The sequence below is a fragment of the Cyclopterus lumpus genome, chromosome 25, assembly GCF_009769545.1.
Source record: "Cyclopterus lumpus isolate fCycLum1 chromosome 25, fCycLum1.pri, whole genome shotgun sequence".
Taxonomy (NCBI): Eukaryota; Metazoa; Chordata; class Actinopteri; order Perciformes; family Cyclopteridae; genus Cyclopterus; species Cyclopterus lumpus.
Window position 1 is genome coordinate 4,337,146 of NC_046990.1, and position 19,874 is coordinate 4,357,019.

At 39.9% G+C, this 19,874-nt stretch overlaps 1 protein-coding gene across 1 annotated transcript; it reads right to left on the bottom strand.

Moving 5' to 3' along the window:
• Positions 1 to 684: 684 nt before the first annotated feature.
• On the bottom strand, positions 685 to 18,531 carry bves (blood vessel epicardial substance). Its single transcript, XM_034528937.1, has 8 exons — positions 18,387 to 18,531; positions 16,973 to 17,225; positions 15,884 to 16,008; positions 13,682 to 13,869; positions 9,876 to 9,984; positions 8,756 to 8,923; positions 8,492 to 8,633; positions 685 to 2,448 (listed from the first exon to the last, which is right to left on the bottom strand). Exons 2-8 carry the CDS (start codon positions 17,199 to 17,201, stop codon positions 2,321 to 2,323), a joined length of 1,089 nt encoding a protein of 362 aa, XP_034384828.1. The 5' UTR covers positions 17,202 to 17,225; positions 18,387 to 18,531; the 3' UTR covers positions 685 to 2,320.
• Between the last annotated feature and the right edge of the window lie 1,343 nt (positions 18,532 to 19,874).

Here is a 19,874-nt window from a genome sequence, read left to right on the forward strand (position 1 = left end):
AAAATAAATAAGAATAACTAAAATACAGGTAAAACAAATGGGGACTTCTTTTATGACAAAGTGCATTTGTCTGTGAAGATGCACATTTTTATTTTCCACTGGTCTACATTCCAGATTTTGTTAGCACCCTTTTCACTCTTAGTCCCTACCTCCCTGTAAATAAATTGTTTAATACATTCAAGATGCTGATGCTGACATTGATGGACATTGTCGAACATTCCTTTTCTACAACCTTCTTATCTGCATTTAATGTTTCAACATTATTTTAAAGTATTCACTCGTGTCTTTTATGTCATGTTTATTTATTGAAACCACTTATGTGGTCAGAAAGAAGTCTTGTTATTATGGAGTTTTCTAAAAAGGTTGTCCATCTCACCAGAGCAGTAACATGGTCTTCATAAAAGCACTACAGGGTATTGGAGCAATAAGTACAGGACACTTTAGGTGGAATAATGGCTCAGGTCAAAATCACAGCCTTTACTCACAGGAAATCTCAGTTTTCTCCAGTTGACTTAGTAACTGTGGACTGTGGGTCAGTGGTTAGCAGGTCTGTCTTTCATTCAGATGAGCACCTCAAAATATATATCTTTTATATTCATCATCTATTTTGTTATGATTTTTCCATGACACCAACACACATCAGAATTTGAAGTCAGAGCTAAATTAATAACATCCACAGTCAAGGCCATTTATTTGAGTTTAATGAGTACATTTGAAAACAAATGGTAAAAAAAGTAGATACAGAAAACTAAAAAACTATGATTCATTTTATGGTTCGCAACAGTGTAGTCCCAATAAGTATTTAATCTAAAGCTTTAATATAGAACTAACAGTATCAGGACTAGACCTTTCACTCAAAATGTTTAAACGACATCTATGTAGCGCTTTCTGTTTCAACATTCAAAAAAAGAATACATTGTTGAATAAAATATTTTCTCTAAAAGAATTAAAAATCCTCACAAATATTCTGTTGTAAAAGGTGTAACACACATGATATGGTATGGTCAACGTGTGGAGAAGATGGGGATAATGCTATGCTGATTGCTGGACCAATAGAGTAACACCTTTTGGTGGAGGCAGTGTGATGGTGTTGGCGGCATCTCCATCACTGGAAAAACAAGGCTTGTTTTCATTAGAGGCAATCTCAATGCAGAGATATATCGAGGTGAGATTTAGCAATCAGAGGCAATCACATTTCTCCACAGTCTTGGACCGAACTCCATCCTCCAAGATGACCCCCAGCGGGGTTTATCAGAGACTCCCTCCAGAATTTGAGAGTAGAGAGGATGGAATTGCCTGCCAATAGTCCTGACCTCAACCCAATTGAACACTTGAGGGATCAGCTCGGGGCGTGCTGTTCGTGCTAGAGTGACCAACACGACCACGTTGGCTGACTTGCGACTGTGGGTTAGCAGGTCCGTCTTTCAATCAGAGGATTGCCTGTTCGATCCCAGCTCATGGCCCTAGTCGATGTGTCCTTGAGCAAGATACATCACCCTATATTGTTCTCCGTAGCTGTGTCTATAGTGTAAGTCGCTTTGGATTTCAGCTAAATGAAATGTAACTTGCAACAAATCCTGCTTGAGAAGTGGAATACCATCCCACAGCAGTTTGTGACCTGGCTGGCCAGCATGAGGAGGAGGTGCCAGGCTGTTGTGTATGGTTCTTCCACACACTACTAAGGCTCCTGACTGTTTGTTAAATTAATTAATTCACAATGAAATTGTAAAATTGCCAATAGGTCTTGTTTCTTCTTGTTACTGATGTACTTCAATCATCCAATCCACTAAACAAGAGTCAATAGCAATATCAGAATATTGGCATTGGAAGAAAAGATTCAGCAAATTATTCATGGGCGCAACCCAGATACTCTGCTGTGCTGCTCATCCCACAAATGCATGTTCCTTACAAATGGGGCGCCATTCAAAAAGTGAAATTAACAGGCTTTCCAACGGTATACAATTTATTGTCAAGAAGCATTGTTACAACAGAGACATAATCTACCAAACACAAATTATATTCTCTCTTCAAGTCAGCAAGAAAAAGAGAGTTAGAGATGTGCAAACAGTTATTTCTATGTATGTTAGTATTGTTCATAAATCAAAATAAAAAAGCAGTCAGCTCTCAGTCTGAGACTGTGATAGGGTGCTAGCTCTATGGTGGTCTATGGCAGCTCTGGGAGCGAGCCAGGACCCCTGGAGTAATCCCTGAAGTTATTTCTAGTGGCTTCGAAAAAGAAAATGTATATCTTCTATCAGATTCTAGTTGTTGCTAAAGAAGATGTGCATTCATTTGATCTTGTGTATTCTTCCCCTGCTGGTTACACTTCCTCAGTGGAAGTGCTGGGTATACGGTGAGATTTGGAAGAAGATACTTCAAAAACATCATCTTCCATGCCTTCTTCGATGGGCTTCATCTTTGAAGAGGTCTTGGTGCCAGGGGATTTTTCTAGAATAAATAAATGTTTATAGTTAATTGCTAATAACTTAACACCAATCCAGAAACAGAAAATACCAGGCAAATGGAAATTTATTAAAAAATCTAAACAGTAAACTAGAGAAAGTGGGAGAGGCAGAGGGCCGTTCCATGGTCCTCATGGATGTTCTATCAGTCTGAATGCAGTGTTCAGACTTTTTTTCACGAGATGGTCTGCAACATGAAGTCTGCCTCTGAAGAAGCTGATGATAACAGAAGGCATGTTGTCTGAACCCAGCCTGCTGTACAACCTAAGCACCCCTACGTTCACCGACCTGCCGCCAGGATCAGCTTTCATGGCAGAAAAGCGCTGCTGCATCCTCCCCCTGCTCCTCCTCTGCTTCCCACACCACCTTGGCCCACTTTTACGGTGCGATAGCCGGCGGAGAAAGTCTAAGCACCATAAAGAAACCACAGCCAAGGGAACAGGGGGAAAACACCCTGTTAAGCCTGCTTCTGGCGTATCTCTCTGACATGGATTCTCCAGGAAAAATATCAGATCGCATTCCACCAGAGGAATCTCATTTTTCACAACAATTATTACTCTTTTAAATTGTGTGTGTTTGTGCTTGGATCCTATCCTGCTCTGCCCACAATAGCGATAGCTCTTGGAGGGAACATTAGTTGTGTTCAATCCTCAACTCCCCTAGTCCATGTTGATGTGTTCTTGGGCAAGACACAAAGCCCTGAATTGCTCCTGTAAGCTGATTCTGGCCTGTGAGCATCATGATTAGGTTCAATCAGTTGACTTCCCTGAACGCATCGCTCTCTCTCTTCCGGTAAGCGTATTGCATCACTTCCGGTTGCCAGCTTAGCAGCTCGCGATGTTTTCCTCCTCTCCCTCTCCCTCTTGCTCAGAGTGTCTCATGTATAGCTATTCCTCTGCCTCCCTTAATGATAACGGCACATGCAACAAGTGTAGTTCATTTGCTAGGTTGGAGGCAGTTCTAAGTGGGTTAGATGCACGGCTCCACACCATCGAAGCTCAGACAGTTACGTTAGTTAGCCCGCCCCCCCCCCCCATAGCCGGTGCGGAGCCGCTAGCGTTAGCCTCTGTTAGCTGTCCCCCGGCAGCCCCCGAGCAGCCGGATGGCTGGGTGTCGAAGGGGTTTTAAGTCTAAACAGAAGTCCACTGAGCACCACCAACCTCTTCACGTTTCGAACCAGTTTTCCCCACTCAGCGACGCACCCGCTGAAAAACCCACTCTGGTTATAGGTAGCTCCATAGTCAGAAACGTGAAGATAGCAAAGCCACGGACCAAAGTCATATGCATCCCGGGGGCCAGAGCGGGCGACATTGAATCTTGTTTAAAACTGCTGGCTAAAGATGAGCGTAGTTACAGTAAGATTATAATACACGCTGACTCCCGACTGCGGCGGTTGGAGGTCACTAAAATTTATGTGGAATTGGTGTGTACTTATGCCCAGACAATGTCGGACACCGTAGTTTTCTCTGGCCCTTTCCCCAATCTGATAAACGATGACATGTATAGCCGCATGTCGTCATTCAACCACTGGTTGTCCAGGTGGTGCCCAGCAAACAATGTGGGCTACATAGATAACTGGCAGACTTTCTGGGGAAAGCCTGATCTGATGAGTCGAGACGGCATTCATCCCACTTGGGATGGAGCGCGTCTCATTTCTGCAAACATGGCCAAGTTGATTAACGGACTTAATCCATGACCCAGTGTTCAGATCAGGAAGCAGAAGCAGAGTTGTAGTCTTCCACCCTTCTCTGCACTTCCATCCGAGCAGTTACCCACCCTTAACCTTAACTCTATAGAGACTGTGTCTGTCCCACGGCCACTTAAATTAATTAAATCAAAAGTAACCAGAAGAGGAGTCATACTAAATAACCTCATAAAGGTTAACAACACTACTGCAACAGTGCAACAAAACAGGATCATTAAATGTGGACTCCTAAATATTAGATCTCTGTCATCCAAAGCTGTATTAGTAAATGATTTAATATCAGACAATCACATTGATTTATTGTGTCTTACTGAATCCTGGCTGAGCCATGAAGAATATGTCAGCCTAAATGAATCAACTCCTCCGAGTCATATTAATACTCACATTCCTCGAGGCACCGGCCGAGGAGGTAGAGTAGCAGCCATCTTTGACTCAAGCCTATCAATGAAACCTAAACTAAACTACAACTCACTTGAAAGCCTTGTTCTTAGTCTTTCACATCCAACCTGGAAAACATTACATCCAATTTTATTTGTTATACTGTACCGGCCACCAGGTCCATATTCAGAATTTATATCTGAATTTTCAGAGTTTCTATCAAGTTTAGTCCTTAAAACTGATAAGGTTATTATTGTAGGAGATTTTAATATTCATGTGGATGTTGATAATGATTGCCTTAGTGCTGCATCTCATTGTTGGACTCGATTGGCTTCTGTCAGAGAGTATAGAAACCCACTCACTGCTTTGGCCACACCCTCAACCTTGTTCTTGCATGTGGCAATGACATTGAGCATTTGGAGGTCTTCTGTCAGACCATTACCTCATAAATTTTGAGTTTATACTCCTGGAGTGGACACCGTTAGTCAAAAGTTTCTACACCAGATGTCTAACTGACAGTGCTGTAGCTAAATTTAAAGAAGCGATTCCTTCTGCATTTGATTCTATACCACGTCTCAATGTGACGGAGGACTTCTGTGCTAACTTTAGTCCGTCCCAGATTGATCATATTGTCGATAGTGCTACAGGCTCACTGAGAATGACACTAGACTTGATAGCCCCACTGAAGAAAAAGACAGTGAGGCTTCATTGCTATGCAGACGATACTCAATTATATCTATCGATCAAACCAGAAGAGACCAACCAGCTCGCTAAAATTCAAGAATGTCTTAAAGACATAAAAACATGGATGACCTGCAACTTCCTGATGTTAAACTCAGACAAAACTGAAGTTATTTTACTCGGCCCTGAACACCTCAGAGATCAATTATCTGGTGATGTGGTTTCTGTAGATGGCATTTCCCTGGCATCCAACACTACTGTAAAGAATCTAGGCGTTATCTTTGACCGAGACTTGTCCTTTAACTCCCACGTTAAGCAAATCTCAAGGATTGCATTTTTTCATCTACGTAACATTTCAAAAATCAGGCACATCTTGTCTCAAAAAGATGCAGAAAAGCTGGTTCACGCGTTTGTTACTTCCAGACTAGATTACTGCAACTCCTTATTATCAGGATGCTCTAATAAGTCTCTTAAATCCCTCCAGTTGATCCAGAATGCTGCAGCTTGTGTACTCACAAAAACTAAGAAAAGAGATCACATTACTCCCGTATTAGCTGCGCTGCACTGGCTCCCTGTAAAATCAAGAATCACATTTAAAATTCTTCTCCTCACCTACAAAGCCTTGATTGGTGATGCACCATCATATCTTAAGGAGCTTGTAGTACCATATTGCCCCACTAGAGAGCTGCGCTCACTAAATGCGGGGCTACTTGTGGTTCCTAGAGTCCTAAAAAGTAGGATGGGAGCAAGAGCCTTCAGTTATCAAGCTCCTCTTTTATGGAACCAGCTTCCACTTTCAGTCCGGGAGGCAGACACAGTCACCTCATTTAAGAACAGACTTAAGACTTTCCTCTTTAATAGTGCTTATAGTTAGGGCTGAATCAGTTTTACCCTGGTCGAGCCCCTTGATATGCTCTTATAGGCTGCTGGGGGATGTTTTAGGATACACTGAGCACCTATCTCCTCTTCTCTCTCTCTCCTTATGGATGAATTTACATCTCTCCATTGCACCTTATTAACTCTGCTTCCTCCCTAGAGTCTTTGTGACTTCACGTCTCATAGGGTCCATTGGACCTGGCGGTGTCTGATGCCTGGTGAGCCGGCCTCCCGCGTTGGCCCTGCTGATGCCCCGCCCCCTCCTCTCTACCTCCTTCTGTTTCATGGATTGGAGTTCCATTCATACATTGTCATATTCATGTAATGTGTTTATGTAACTTTGTAATGCTGTTCATTCTGTAAACCCAATAACGATAGTTCTTAGAAGGTTGAGCCTATACTCATAGAATCAGGAATTACAATATGTAACTAATATCCTAAAGAGTTGTTTTGTTGCCAAAAGAGGTTTGGCACTGCAGGGGCTTTTGTAAGCAAAGGATGTTCTTTGGAGAAACGCACAAAAAACTTTTCATATTATATATGAACCATTGTATGAAGCTCTCGATGGACTGGCGGCCTGTCCAGGGTGTCCCCTGCCTTCGCCCTATGTCAGCTGGGATAGGCTCCAGCGCCCCCGCGACCCTAATGAGGATAAGCGGTATTGAAAATGGATGGATGGATGGATGTATGAAGCTAGGTTGCTAACACAAGCCTGTTACCAAAAGAAAATGTCCTCTCTGCCATCAAAGCATGCTTTTATTATGTTGGTATTTATTTTCTGCATTTTGGTAATCAGTATTGTTGATTAGGATTGGAGCGCTTCCCATGTTTTTATTGGATGAATAAATTGAAACTCTGAACCAATAATAGACAACATTAATGGTAAACTAGGGTTGCACGGTGTACCGATACTAAAATGGTACCGCGGTACCAGTACGTTCAGAACGATACGGTTTTGCATATTTTTAATATCGATACTTAATTGCACGCGATCAGAGCGCACTCACTACTCCTCTCCTTTAATGCTGTCCAACGCGTTGACTGCTAGGGGGCGGGGAACAGGCAGCGCTTCGCTGGGGAGACAACATGGCGTCAACATAGCGTCAAGTGCCGGAGGTTTTGTCGACCGTCATCGGCTTTTTGTAAAAAAAGATGCCAGAAGTGAAATCTGGAAATACTTTGGCTACATTTCAGACAGTGTTTCAAAGCCACTCAGAACAAGGAGCAACACGTCAAACATGGCAAAGCACCTTTCAGACAGACACCCCAAACTTTTCAAAATCCAAAGAACCACAGGTAAACAAACATGATGCACACCCCAAGTTCACCCACATACAAGTAGCCTTAGCCTAGTTTAACGACCAGCCTATGTGATCATGAGGTCACAATGCACAAGTGTACTAAATGAAACACAATTGATTCAAAATGGCTACATGCTGGTGGAGCCTGAGGGTTGATCTCTTTTTTTTTTTGTGAAGGAAAAATAATTATTCCATGAATTAAGATAAAATAAGAACTTTACAATTGCTCATACTTATGAAAGGAACTATGTAGTCATCTGGTCAGATACTGACAAAAGGCCTACATAGCCGTGTATAATCAATGCTATGATGCCACCATGCAGTTTTCATTAATATCTTGCTAATACTAATATTAATGCCATTTGTTGAAAAAGCTGGGCAGGAACAAGCTGGTAAAAAGGGAACCATACATGTGTTTTATTTATTACTATTATAGATAAATATAGCAGTATCTGTCACGGGAGAACGGCAAGAAGAGTACCCAAATGCCGACAAATAGTGAAAAAGGCAACTTTAATGCTTGCAGGAAAAATCCAAAGAACTACCTCACCCCGTGATCTATGGTGATCCTAACAAGGATTAAATACACAGGGCTGGTGCAGGTGATTGGACACAGGAGGAAACAATCAGGGACATGGCAGACAATCACAAGGACAGGAAGTGGAGGGAAAAAGAGGACACGAGAGACAAGGACTTCACAATAAAACAGGAAACACAAAACAAACTACAGATCCTGACAGTATCGTATCGTATTTGTGGTATTGTATCGAATTCTGGTATCGTATCGTAAGTATCGGGTATCGGGATATTTATGGCAGGTATCGTATCGAAGTTATAATTTTTGGTATTGTGACAACCCTATGGTAAACCATCGGAATAATGCGATAATCATTTTGATATTCAAGACATAGCTGTAATAGCTTGAAACGTAGATGTACTTGTATTACTACAATAGAACTGATTATTTCAAATTAAAGGTTTAGATATTGGGAAATCAGCCAATGGAATACCCATAAACGTGTCTGCTTTAGGGCACTCATAGTGACAATAACCTAAAACAAATCTTGCGAGGTGATAATGTGACTTACGGAGTGATGATCCAACAGAACCTCCTCGTAGGATCTGGTTAAGGACATCATCAGTGTCGCTGCTGCTCGCCATGCTGTTCCTCATCTGCATCATAGACAGCTGAGAGCATAGGCTGGGCTGACGGTCCATCTTCTTCACCGCCTGAAACACATCCACCACCATCAACACCATCTGTACAATCAGCATTATGGTGTTGATGCGTTACTCCAGTTTGTGCCACTAAAATGTTTGTATTAGAAATATGACATGGGACCTGGACCCACCTTGTCACTGAGTGTGGGGTCATTTAGAGAGTACAGTTTGTTGGTGATGTCTTTGCCAATGAGGTACCTGAACACCTCATTTAGGAAAGTATCTGACTCCAGGAAGTAGGTGAGCCTCTCTCGAGACCAACACAGGAATTTACAGTTCTCCTCTGCCATGATGGTCACCTGTCAAACAAATAATGTCTTTCAAAATAGCAGCTGGTTTAAGCTTAGTGGTACAACGGATACTTAAAACTCACAGTTCGGATCCTATCATTATTCAGAGTCACTAATCGGATGACAGATTGGATCAGCACAGAAGAAAAAAGGGAGCAAATATAACAAACAGATTTATAAATCTTGTTTTTTTTGCCGCCAATACTAACTGCTGTTCACTTATGATGCAAATTGGCAGATACAGAGCTCTTTGTTACAACTTTAGGCTCCAGACAATTTTTCTTTTTTTTATTATAGTTGTTTTTTTCCTTCATAAAAACACAATTCAAATGATTAGGAAATAAGATTGTATTTGGATTAAAACAAAACTTGTCAATAGTAGTGGTAATGATGTATTATAAGCTGCTTAGAGGTACTGTAACCACGTCACAATTCATCTCTAATATCTGTTTATGTTGTTGTGAAAACAACTGGATTTATTCAATTTTCTCACCAAAAATTAATTTTACGAGATTACATAATGATTGCTGTTATAATTTCACTTCACCCAATACTCATTTTTACTGAACAGAGCCTGAACGCATCATAATGTAACAGAATGGAACCTTTGGTTGGACATTAGTGGTTCTGTTATCGTTAACAAGCCCCCGTGCCAATTTAAAAGCCAATGTCCTGATAGCATATTTTACTGAATATTGTCAGATAACGATTGTCAGTAAAAAACTTTATTTCATACTGTGATGGTTAACGTTAAATTAATCACATGCGTGCCAAATGGCAAGAGGACATATCATAGATCGACAGTGGTCCGTTACACCACTAGCACCGACTCAATATTAATTTGACCACTGCAGTCTTAAGACTACATGGAGATGACCAGGCAAGTACGTCTTCATTTGAGGCAGTTAAGCAATGACGACACAAATTACCTTCAAATTTCAACAAATTACTTTCTAATTACCTGAAACTTCTCTCCTCTGTGCATCTCAGTGGACCTGAACTCTGTAGAGTCAATGAATGAATTGGTATAGATGTTGTGAAGAAAATGACTTCGATACGATACCTTCATCCTGTCACAAAGAAATGTCAGTTACATTACATGTCATTTAGCTGACGCTTTTATCCAAAGCGACTTACAATCATGTTACATTAATACACTGTAGATACAGCTACAGGGAACAATTCAGGGTCAAGTGTCTTGCTCAAGGACACATCGATTGAAAGACGGACCTAACCACTGACCCACAGTCGCAGTTAAAACTCTAATTCATCTTTAAAACAAAAAGTCATTTCTAAGTGATTTTAAGCCTTCATTATCTTGTGTTGACTGACAAAGAAGGCTGTTCCTATTCTGCAAATGGCCGTTTAGCCATCAACTACTCTTTTACTAGCAAAACGTCACACGAGGACGAGGAACACACGAGAAGTGCAAAAACGATCTGGCATAGAACAAGGAGTAGACACAGGCCGTTTATCAATATGCGTTCTTGTCTGTACTTGTGGCCCAAGTACTGTTCCAATTCAAAGTCTGCTTCTCGCCAATCACGGTCCAATTTGCCCAGATGTGACTTGATCCGCCCATTTTCACTGAGGATGCATCAGAAATGACTTGTGTGTACTCTGGACAGCAAATATCCCAGAATGCATTTCGAACCAGCGACAGGGCGGAGGAGAAAATACACAACTGAAAGTTGACTTTTTCTAAATACTACTGTTGTTGAGTAATGGAATGTAATTTTAGAATATTTTCAGGCGAGAAGTTCGTTGTTTAAGCATAATATATGTGGTATGTTTGTCAAGATTCAGCCGACAAAAAATATGCGCCGCCGATTTCGGAGATTTGAGGTCCTGCTCGCGGGACCATTGAGACTCGCAGCACCGGGCTCAGTGTGGCCGCCGAGAACAGCCTGATCTCGGCAGGACTTTTTTAAATGATCCGTTGGCTCTGATGTCTCCGTAGCGGTTAACACAAGATATAATTCGGTTTTGGAGGATCTAACGAGCACTCTAGAGTTTATTATTTGTTCACAGGTAACGTTAAATCAGTTTGACTGAGGGTTAAGATTTATAACTCAACATTTTAATTAAACTTTAACGTTGAACTTAGCGGTGTCTTTTTACTTTTGACCGAATTGTTTGCAATTACATGTGTAATATAATTATATATGTATTTATATATAGACAAAACAATATATATACAAATATATATATATATATATATATATATATATTATATATATTTATATATAAACTATATATTTATAAACACTATATATATATATGTTTTTATTTTTTACACAATATATACATATACAATTATATGTGTATGACTGGGAAACCAGTGCAAGAAGGAAAGAGTTGTGTCATGTGAGTATATATAGGATCAACAACATTTTGTGTTTAGTGGGTGACTTCATTCGCCCAAGGGAGGAATGTGGTTGTTTCAAATTGTGTGCGTCCACAACATATATAGTAGTGGGGGGTAAAACTTGTTTTCAGTGTTATATTAGGCTTACATTAAAACTGCACAGACCTGGAGCACACACACATCTCTCTCTCTGAAGATTAGTTAAAAGAACGCCAGATGTAAACAGACACAGCGGCCTTGTGTTGTTCCAGTATTAACCGGTAGAGAGCAGACTGTAGAGCCAGGGCCGGGATGCTCAGACAAAATAACGATAAGAGAGTGACGGGGGAAGAGACGTCAACCAGAACCTCCACGTTCCTTAGAGGAACCAGCTTGAACTGGGCCAGGAATTAAAACAGATGGATGAGAAATAATATGCAATGAGGGAGTGGTCGGAGGCTGCACCTGCTTCGAATGTGATGCTATAATAATATGTTAATGTGTTTGTTCGGGAGTTGGGAAAGACAGATGTGGAGGGAGGTTGTTGTCTTTAATACCAGACCCAGCTCAGGTTTATTTGTGAAACTGTTTGTTACAAATAAATCTACGTGAAGTGAAATCTGATCCAAGCTCTCTGTGTTCTGTGGGTGTTTGATTACTGAGGTCCAGTGTGTGAGTATCCTGTGGCGTCTCACCAGCAGTCAGATAGGAGAGAGAAACAAGTTTATACATGCAGCATCAGGTCAAGAGATTAGTCAGCATTGACCAAGAAGGAATAAATCCAGCCACAACAATATATATATATATATAAAATACTTTATATTGAATAATTGGATTGAATTCATGAGCAAGAACAGCTGAGGTGGTGATGTCATCAAGTCAGCTGCTGTTCCAATTGCAGAAAGACCTTTTGGAGTCTGGACTCCCAAGTCCAAACTCCAAAAGTACACAAGTCCTTACAGGGCGGAGGAGAAAATACACAAGTTCCTTAGCGTACTTGGTATTGATAAACGGCCACAGACTAAATACACAGGGGAATGAGACACGGGTCGAAAAAAAAATGATGGCTGGGCTTGCAATCATACAGGAGGTAGAGGAGTGGCTGAGGGCAGGTGAAGGGAATGAACAATCAGGGACAGGGCAGACAATCACAGGGTCAGGAAGTGCAAGGAACAGAGGACACAAGAGACAAGGACTTCAAAATAAAAACAGGAAACAAGAAACAGAAACCCGGACCATGACATAATCTTGCCAATTCTAAAAGTTGGAAACAGCTATCTTAACATTGAGTGAAGAACAGATCAACAGAATTCAGTAAAAACTCTAATGGGAAGCCATCGGGTTTCTGTGCTTTTCGTAGTTGTAACAGTTCAGCTCCACACCTTCTTTCTGTTAATAGTTGTTTTCTTTATCTGTTTGTCTATTAACTCTCTTGTCATTTCAGACCCGGTCATTCACACCTGATCATCCTTCATTCCCTTCACCTGGTTCTCACGCCCATCTCACCTGCAACCCATTCCCTCGTTAGTCACTCACTACTTAGGTTCCCTCACTTGCACTTGTCCTCTGCCAGATTGTCTTGTGTTTTGAGACCAAGTTCTCCAGTGTGTATTGGTCATGTCTTGTCCTGAAAATATTTTGTTCAGTAAAGGACTATTTCTTACTACCTCCGTTTCATCCATTGTGCTTGGGTCCCTGGTCTGCGATCCGTGACAGTAGTTGGTCCATTGCCTTTAAGATTTCATTTGTATTAATGTCAAAATATATATATTTGTAATATTTAGAATTTGTTTCTGGCTAATAAATTATGTCTTCTGCAGTTTTTATGAAGGGAACTATTCTGGCATTTTCCTTTCTCTTTATTCACCAAATGAGCAGTTTGCCCTTTTGGTTGTAAAAGTGTTGACATCAAACCCTTTCTGGGTATTATTATTATTTTATCTTCTAATATAATAATAATATATATTTGTTTTCTTCTGTTTATTATGTTTGCCACACATATGTATTTTCCTCCCAAAATAATTAGAAAAATTCCCACATCATGCTGAACTCTATACAGTATGTAGAGGAAGTAGAGTTCAGCCTGGCACTTTTTCCAAGGCAAGCTTTAAAGGTGTTTTTTTCTAAATCATCAAAGATTGCTTAAAGAAGTTCTAAAGATAGCTTTCACATATAGAGTTCAAACTAATTTAAAAAACATTAAATGCACAATTATGAGATAATCTTCATGATTGAAAGCATCATTTGTACCCTTGAATAAAAAACGTAAAATACAAGCATCATGAAGACAAAATAAGTCTCCTTTCCCCATAGGTTCCAATTACAGCAAATACAAAAATGGACACCATATGGTTCCATCACAGAAGAATAAGTCGTTAGAACATGTCACATCTACCAAGAATCAAACAAACAGCACATACTTTCCTTTGAGGAGAATGCTGAGGCGTTCATCCACAGAGGTTTTGTCCTCGGCAGCGTAGACCTGGCCCTTCTTCAGTGTCTGGATGGTGCAGAACTGCCCTGTGAGCCTCTGAAACAAAGCTTCCTGCACGTGGAGGGGCTCAAACATCCGCTTGTAGACTGACCGCAACTCCCTGTCGATCTTAATCTGGCAGAGCACACAGTCACAGCCTTAACTTGTCTTTTAATGAAAATTTAACATAGAACGCAAACTTCAGTAATTGTTGAAGAGGGAGACCTCTGGGACCACTTGTCTGGGTTGGTGATGATTTCATGATATGGCTCCAGTCAAAGAGTCAGGGAAAGGGCTTCATACCAGACATCACAATAGGATACAGTTATCTAACTATGAATATCATTGCTTTTCTTGCAAACACCTGCCCTGCATAGCTTGTTGAGGTTAGGCAGTGACCTTGAGTTGTAACAGGTCAGGATAGCCCATGGGTCAGCGCAGAGGACCTGAACACATTTGGTTGCCGGTACCTTGCACAATCATGGACGCATGACCAATCACTCTTGAATGCTATGCAGGTTGGGTCCTGCCAAGAAAAGCAGTGGGATTCAAATTAATGCATTTCAATTCCAATCTGTAGGGTTGTGAGCATGTGTGTGGTATGAAATGATAGAAGATCAACAATAAACACTAGGAATCACTAAAGTGTAATATGCTCTTTTAAAACTATTATTCAACAATTTAGCTTAACAACTGATTTGGTAAATATGTGTGTCCAAGTAATACCAACAAATTAGAATAATTAGTAGGGTAAGTCACCCTACTAGACAATACACATAGATTAAATAGCATAGATTAACTAGTTTTAAAGAAATGTCCTGCATGCTGTAAATCATCTCTTGTACTTGGTAAATAGTAAATTCACTATTCATTGTATCACTAAATCTAATTGGTTACATTACTAGCTCGGTGGCCGAATAAATCTGGTTTGCGAGCCGCCACGAAACACTATTCCTCTACATCTCAGACATAAATATTGTACTTTTTACTCCACTACCTCCCAGAGTTAATATTGTAAATTTGACTCTATTACATCTTGGTAAATATTGTACTTTTCACGACACTACATCTTAAAGGAAAACATAGTACTTTTTACTCCATTTCATTGCTCTGGCAGCTTTAGTTAACTTTTCAGACTGTACATGCTAATGAAATACAAAGCACGTTAATAGTGTTTTGAAACTCAAATATTACCCTACGATGTATCTCTTTTGTAAATAAACTGGAGTCAAGCTCAGATTGATTTAAAGCCACTACATCATTATAGTACATACAGGGTTTGTTTGATAGTCAAACCTCTTTTGACAAAAAGTTCAAAGATACTCTCTGATCTGTGGCTCTCTAATAAAGCGGGTCATCCTTCAATCAGAGGATTTGCGGTTCAATTCCCAGTTTCTCTAATCCAAGTCGCTGTGTCTTTGGGCAAGAGAATCAATGCCAAATTGCTTCGGTTGGATGTGCGGTGTATGAATCGGTGTGAATGTTAGTTAGTTCTAAGCAGGTGGCCCCTTGCATAATAATAATAATGTATCCTTTATTGATCCCTCAGTCGGGAAATTCTTCTCTGCATTTGACCCATCCTTAGTTATTAAGGAGCAGTGTGCCGCAGTGAAGCGCCCCGGGAGAATGGTGGCCCCTGCCATCAGTGTGTGAATAGGTGAAAAATGATGTGTAGTGTTAAAGCACTTTGAGTTGTCGGAAGACTAGAAAAGGACTAGTACAAATCCATTTGCAGTTTACCATCTTAATTGATTAAAACATAATATGATCATATTTAATCATACTATTGTGTTTACAGAGCTTAACAGAGAAAAATTGACCCGGTCAAGGATCTGGAGCAAAGGTTATAAACCATTATACATTAAATGTTTGCGAACTGACTTCCCAAAGTTAAACAACTGACAAGTAATTAGTGAATAAAAAAGTAGTTGTGTCCATTTTATCTGCATCTCATTGCCATAAAGCAGGATCAAACCCAGGAGGATATGCGGCCTCTTGTCTGAGATAGTGTTGGAAATCATAAATTGACCTCCTGTTGTTAACCCAACACCTGAGGCCAGTATTTACATGTTGGTGAAACACGGCCTGAATGTAAAGCAACTGTTATGATGTACTGTATGAGGACATGCTGATATACAGTAGAACTCACCGGTCTGTGCTTGTACAGGAGGAAGAACAAGTGCATGAAGTTGACCACCAGAAATACCACATTCCAAACCATCACATCCAGGTTGCACCTGTACAGAGTCGCCCACACAATGAAGAGACCACATCCTGTCAGGATTAGAGACACAGAAGAACGATGTAGATATGCTTAGACACACAATGTTAACACTTCAAATATATCTATTACTAAGACAACATTGTGTGTAACTACTGAGGTTCATTTATTTTGCTGTGGATTATTACTGCTTGCTTGTCCGAACTAACCAAAAACATCAATAACCAAAAATAAAAATAAAGAATGTATCAACATGAAGCACTGACATGCAAATACATAGACTAAAATCAAGTAATCAAATAAAATACCATGTTACACAAACAAGATGGAATGCATAAAAACACTACAATGTAACAAAATGTATGTCCATTTTATCTATCATTTTGTTGGTTCAACAAATTAAACATAATTGATCTAAAAATATGTAATTCAGTTCAAGTTTATACCAATTATTTATTTATCATATAAACTGATTTCTTTATTTCATTATTTATTTTAATAATATAATTATGACACATCTAGTCTTTGAAAATGAACATCCAAGATTATTTTAAAGTTACCGTACAAGATAAACTGCTGCTGCTCTGTTAGTTTACTTTTACTCTGTTCTCTATCTCTATCTGTTTCTGTTTCGCTGTAAAAAACCCTGAGACTAGCTTGTGTCAAAGGGCAATACAAATATTTGAACTGTTAAAATGTCCCATAAATACGGCGCTTCCTGTCTCCACTCTTGTTCCAAGCATAAGATAAACATGTCGGAAGGGCTTTTTCCATCCGCCATTCTCTCCTTTCTTTATCTTCCATGTCAGAGCCTTTTAGAGCTATTGTAGAGATCCTTGTTTGTGCAGGACAGCTTTTAAACAAAATCTAAATTATCCAATTGTTGAACAAAACTAGTCCTCAACTAGCTTGTGTTAATGATTTACCAATACTTTGGGAACTTGTGAATAGAGTATAGATCTGTAGAGGCTCCTACAATATTATCACAACATGAATACCATCAACAGGTGGCAGTACCTGTCATCAAGAGGAGGCGCAACAGGATCATGTGCAGGCCAAGGGTGGTGGGGATGACCAGGCCCAACAACAGGGACAGACTCGCCAGATGAAAGAGGAGGTGGTGGGTCTGCTCCCACTCCTCGCAAGAGGTGGCATTGAGCGCCGCGGCCTGGACTCCTGGAGTGGCTGGGGGGAAGGGGGGCAGCGTTGGGAAGAGGAGGGGGTGCAGCTCTGGGGTAGAAGACATCTTGCAGTAGGGTTACCTTGAAAACTAGGGCAACATGAGAGAAAATGTGAGCAGCGGATCATGCTCAGGAAGTATAGGTAACATGCTTTTCAAATGACTATTTCTGCTCATTTCTGCTTTGTTGTTTGTTCTATTAGAACTTTTGACTGTGTGTTTCAGAAATATCATCACCTTATAAAAGGTGTTACGGTAAACATGTTACCAAACAGTTACCTATTTACACATCCAGCAGCAATCATTAATTAAGTCATTTGGAGATGTATAATGTTGGAGTGTTAACCTGATTAGATTTCATTTAGGTTTGGTCTTAACCCAAGAACAGAAAGAACCGCGAAGCCTCCAATCATCCCATTTTGGGAGTAATCTCGAAATAGTCCAAGATGGTTGCCCACAAGCCAGTTTTTTAAAGAGGTTAAACCAGATACAATCAGCTTTTCATTAGCTGAATGTGCAGAGAACAGAGCTACTACACTACAAGTGGTAGCGTAGCAATGTTTGTGTTTGTGGATGTGTGACAAGTATGTTAGTCACCTCCCTGACACTCTTTCTCATCGACGACCTAGGCATGCTAAAATCAAAGAAAACACAAATACAAATAAAATGTTGATTTGGGATGTTGCAACTATCCCAGATTCTTGCAGCCATAAACATAATAATGATCATTATAACACATAATAAAAACTGATTATAGTGTACTGCATTTAACTACAAAGCAGGCAATACTATCACTAAAATACATGATTTTTATCATGTATATATGAATTTTTATCATGTATGTATGATTTTTTTTATAAACTTGGCTAGAAAAACTATTTTGTGTTAAATCTTTTGTTAAAACACTCTTGGCAAAGAAGAGTTCATGTCGCAATATCACATACCTCCTATTAGAATTCCGCAATGACTTTCACAGGAAAGCTCCAATAAATATTTGGCATCTGTTTTACTCAAAGATTAGTGTACACATGCTCACAAAATAATATTCACATTAAATATCTTTACTTAAACAACGTCAAATTATTCCGGTGTTCTCCCAGCTGCTGAGCTGTTTCTGTGTCCAGCTGATGGGCTCTAGCACTGGGAGGGCTCTCATGTAAAAATAGATGTGTGGATAAACACAGAGGAATTTCGCAAACAACTATCTAACTGCTCGTCAAAGTACCAAGAGGAAAACGTCTCGTGACTTACCGATTCAGCAGCAGCCGATGGTGCAGCAAAGTAGGACGAAGGATGTCTGTGAAATACTGGATACACTGCTGGTGACTTCAGGCTGGACTCTGGGGTGGCTGCTCAATGTTCGTCGCACATTCCACACAGTTGACATTGAGAGACTAAAATGGGCAGGAAGGCGATAGCAGCGCGTCTGCAGTGACTGAGTGCTCCGATCGGGGGAGACAGATCACATATAGTTATCACAACTGACTGTAGTGTCCCAAACCCCTCGAGCAAATCCGTTAATGTATTACGATTTACCCGGTTAGTTTTCGCCAATGAATATAAATAAATATTGTCTGTTTCCTTTCAAATAGGCCACTTCAATATTCTTTATAAAAGACCTGTCAGCTATTTGTATAAAAGAGAGAGGCGTGCACTCACATTTTAAATGTGTTTTGAAGTGAATCAACCCACTTTATTTTCGAATGGTGCAAAGTTAATATATGATTTCTGAGTTTAATCTTCAAGTCGAGTCTTTGCTTTTTTCTGCATTTTAAGTTGAAGTTTGGTTTATTATAATTATTATACACAGCTATTTATTATATATATAAAAAATGTATGTAAAACATAATCTTTTTGTATGTTGTATTTTAATGTTATATACACATACATATATAGTTAGTATATTTTCACATTCTTTTATTTTTAAATATTTGTTTTACTATTTTAAAAGACCCTCGGGGGCGGGGGGGGGGGGATAGTGAATGCACCTTGAGTTAAGATAATTGTTAAATTCCTGTTGTCAACAATGAACTTCCACTACTGTAAATTAAATTATAATTTACCCCAACCCTTGTGGTTGTCACGCAACACAAACACACAACTCCAAATAAGAAAAACCTACATTGTAAAATGTATTTTTACAGTAAAACAGAGACAACATGTACACATACATTTACATCTAAACAATGGTAAAAGGCTGTCAATCTTTCAATATTACACATTACATCTGCAGCAACCTATTAATTTTGCGTTATACATTTAAAATATACTTATAAGTAAGTAAGAGTGCAATGAGGTAGCCGATATGTATGAGCCACATTGGCCTGAAGGGACTTTTGTACGGCGTTTCTATGAAGGCTGCGGCTGTGGGGTCACTGGAGGTAAAAACACCTATTGTTGCAAGGAACATGCTTGAGTGTGGGACATCGGCTGCCATGCAGATATGATTGTGAAACATGAGTATTAGAGTTGTGTCCTATAATTCGCATGGCTTGCGCCTTGGAAAGTCCGCCAGCGACAAACGCATTGTTATTCACACTTTAATGGAGAGTGCTGATATCTTGTGTATACAAGATACTTTTTTAGCCAAACAAGACCTGGATAAACTTAATTCTATCAATACAGATTTTCATGGGGCAGGGGAATCCAGAACAGATCAACAGAGACCAGGAGCTAAATGTGGTGCAGAAAGTCAGATATTTGGGTCACATCATCAGGAACGACCTAAGTGATGATGAC

Coding starts and splice junctions, on each gene's coding strand:
- bves (XM_034528937.1), bottom strand. CDS start 17,201: ATGTCTTCTACCCCAGAGCTGCACCCCCTCCTCTTCCCAACGCTGCCC. Junction 13,870..15,883: donor TCCTGTACAAGCACAGACCG/GTGAGTTCTACT, acceptor GTGCTCTGCCAG/ATTAAGATCGACAGGGAGTT. Junction 9,985..13,681: donor AGCATTCTCCTCAAAGGAAA/GTATGTGCTGTT, acceptor TCTTTGTGACAG/GATGAAGGTATCGTATCGAA.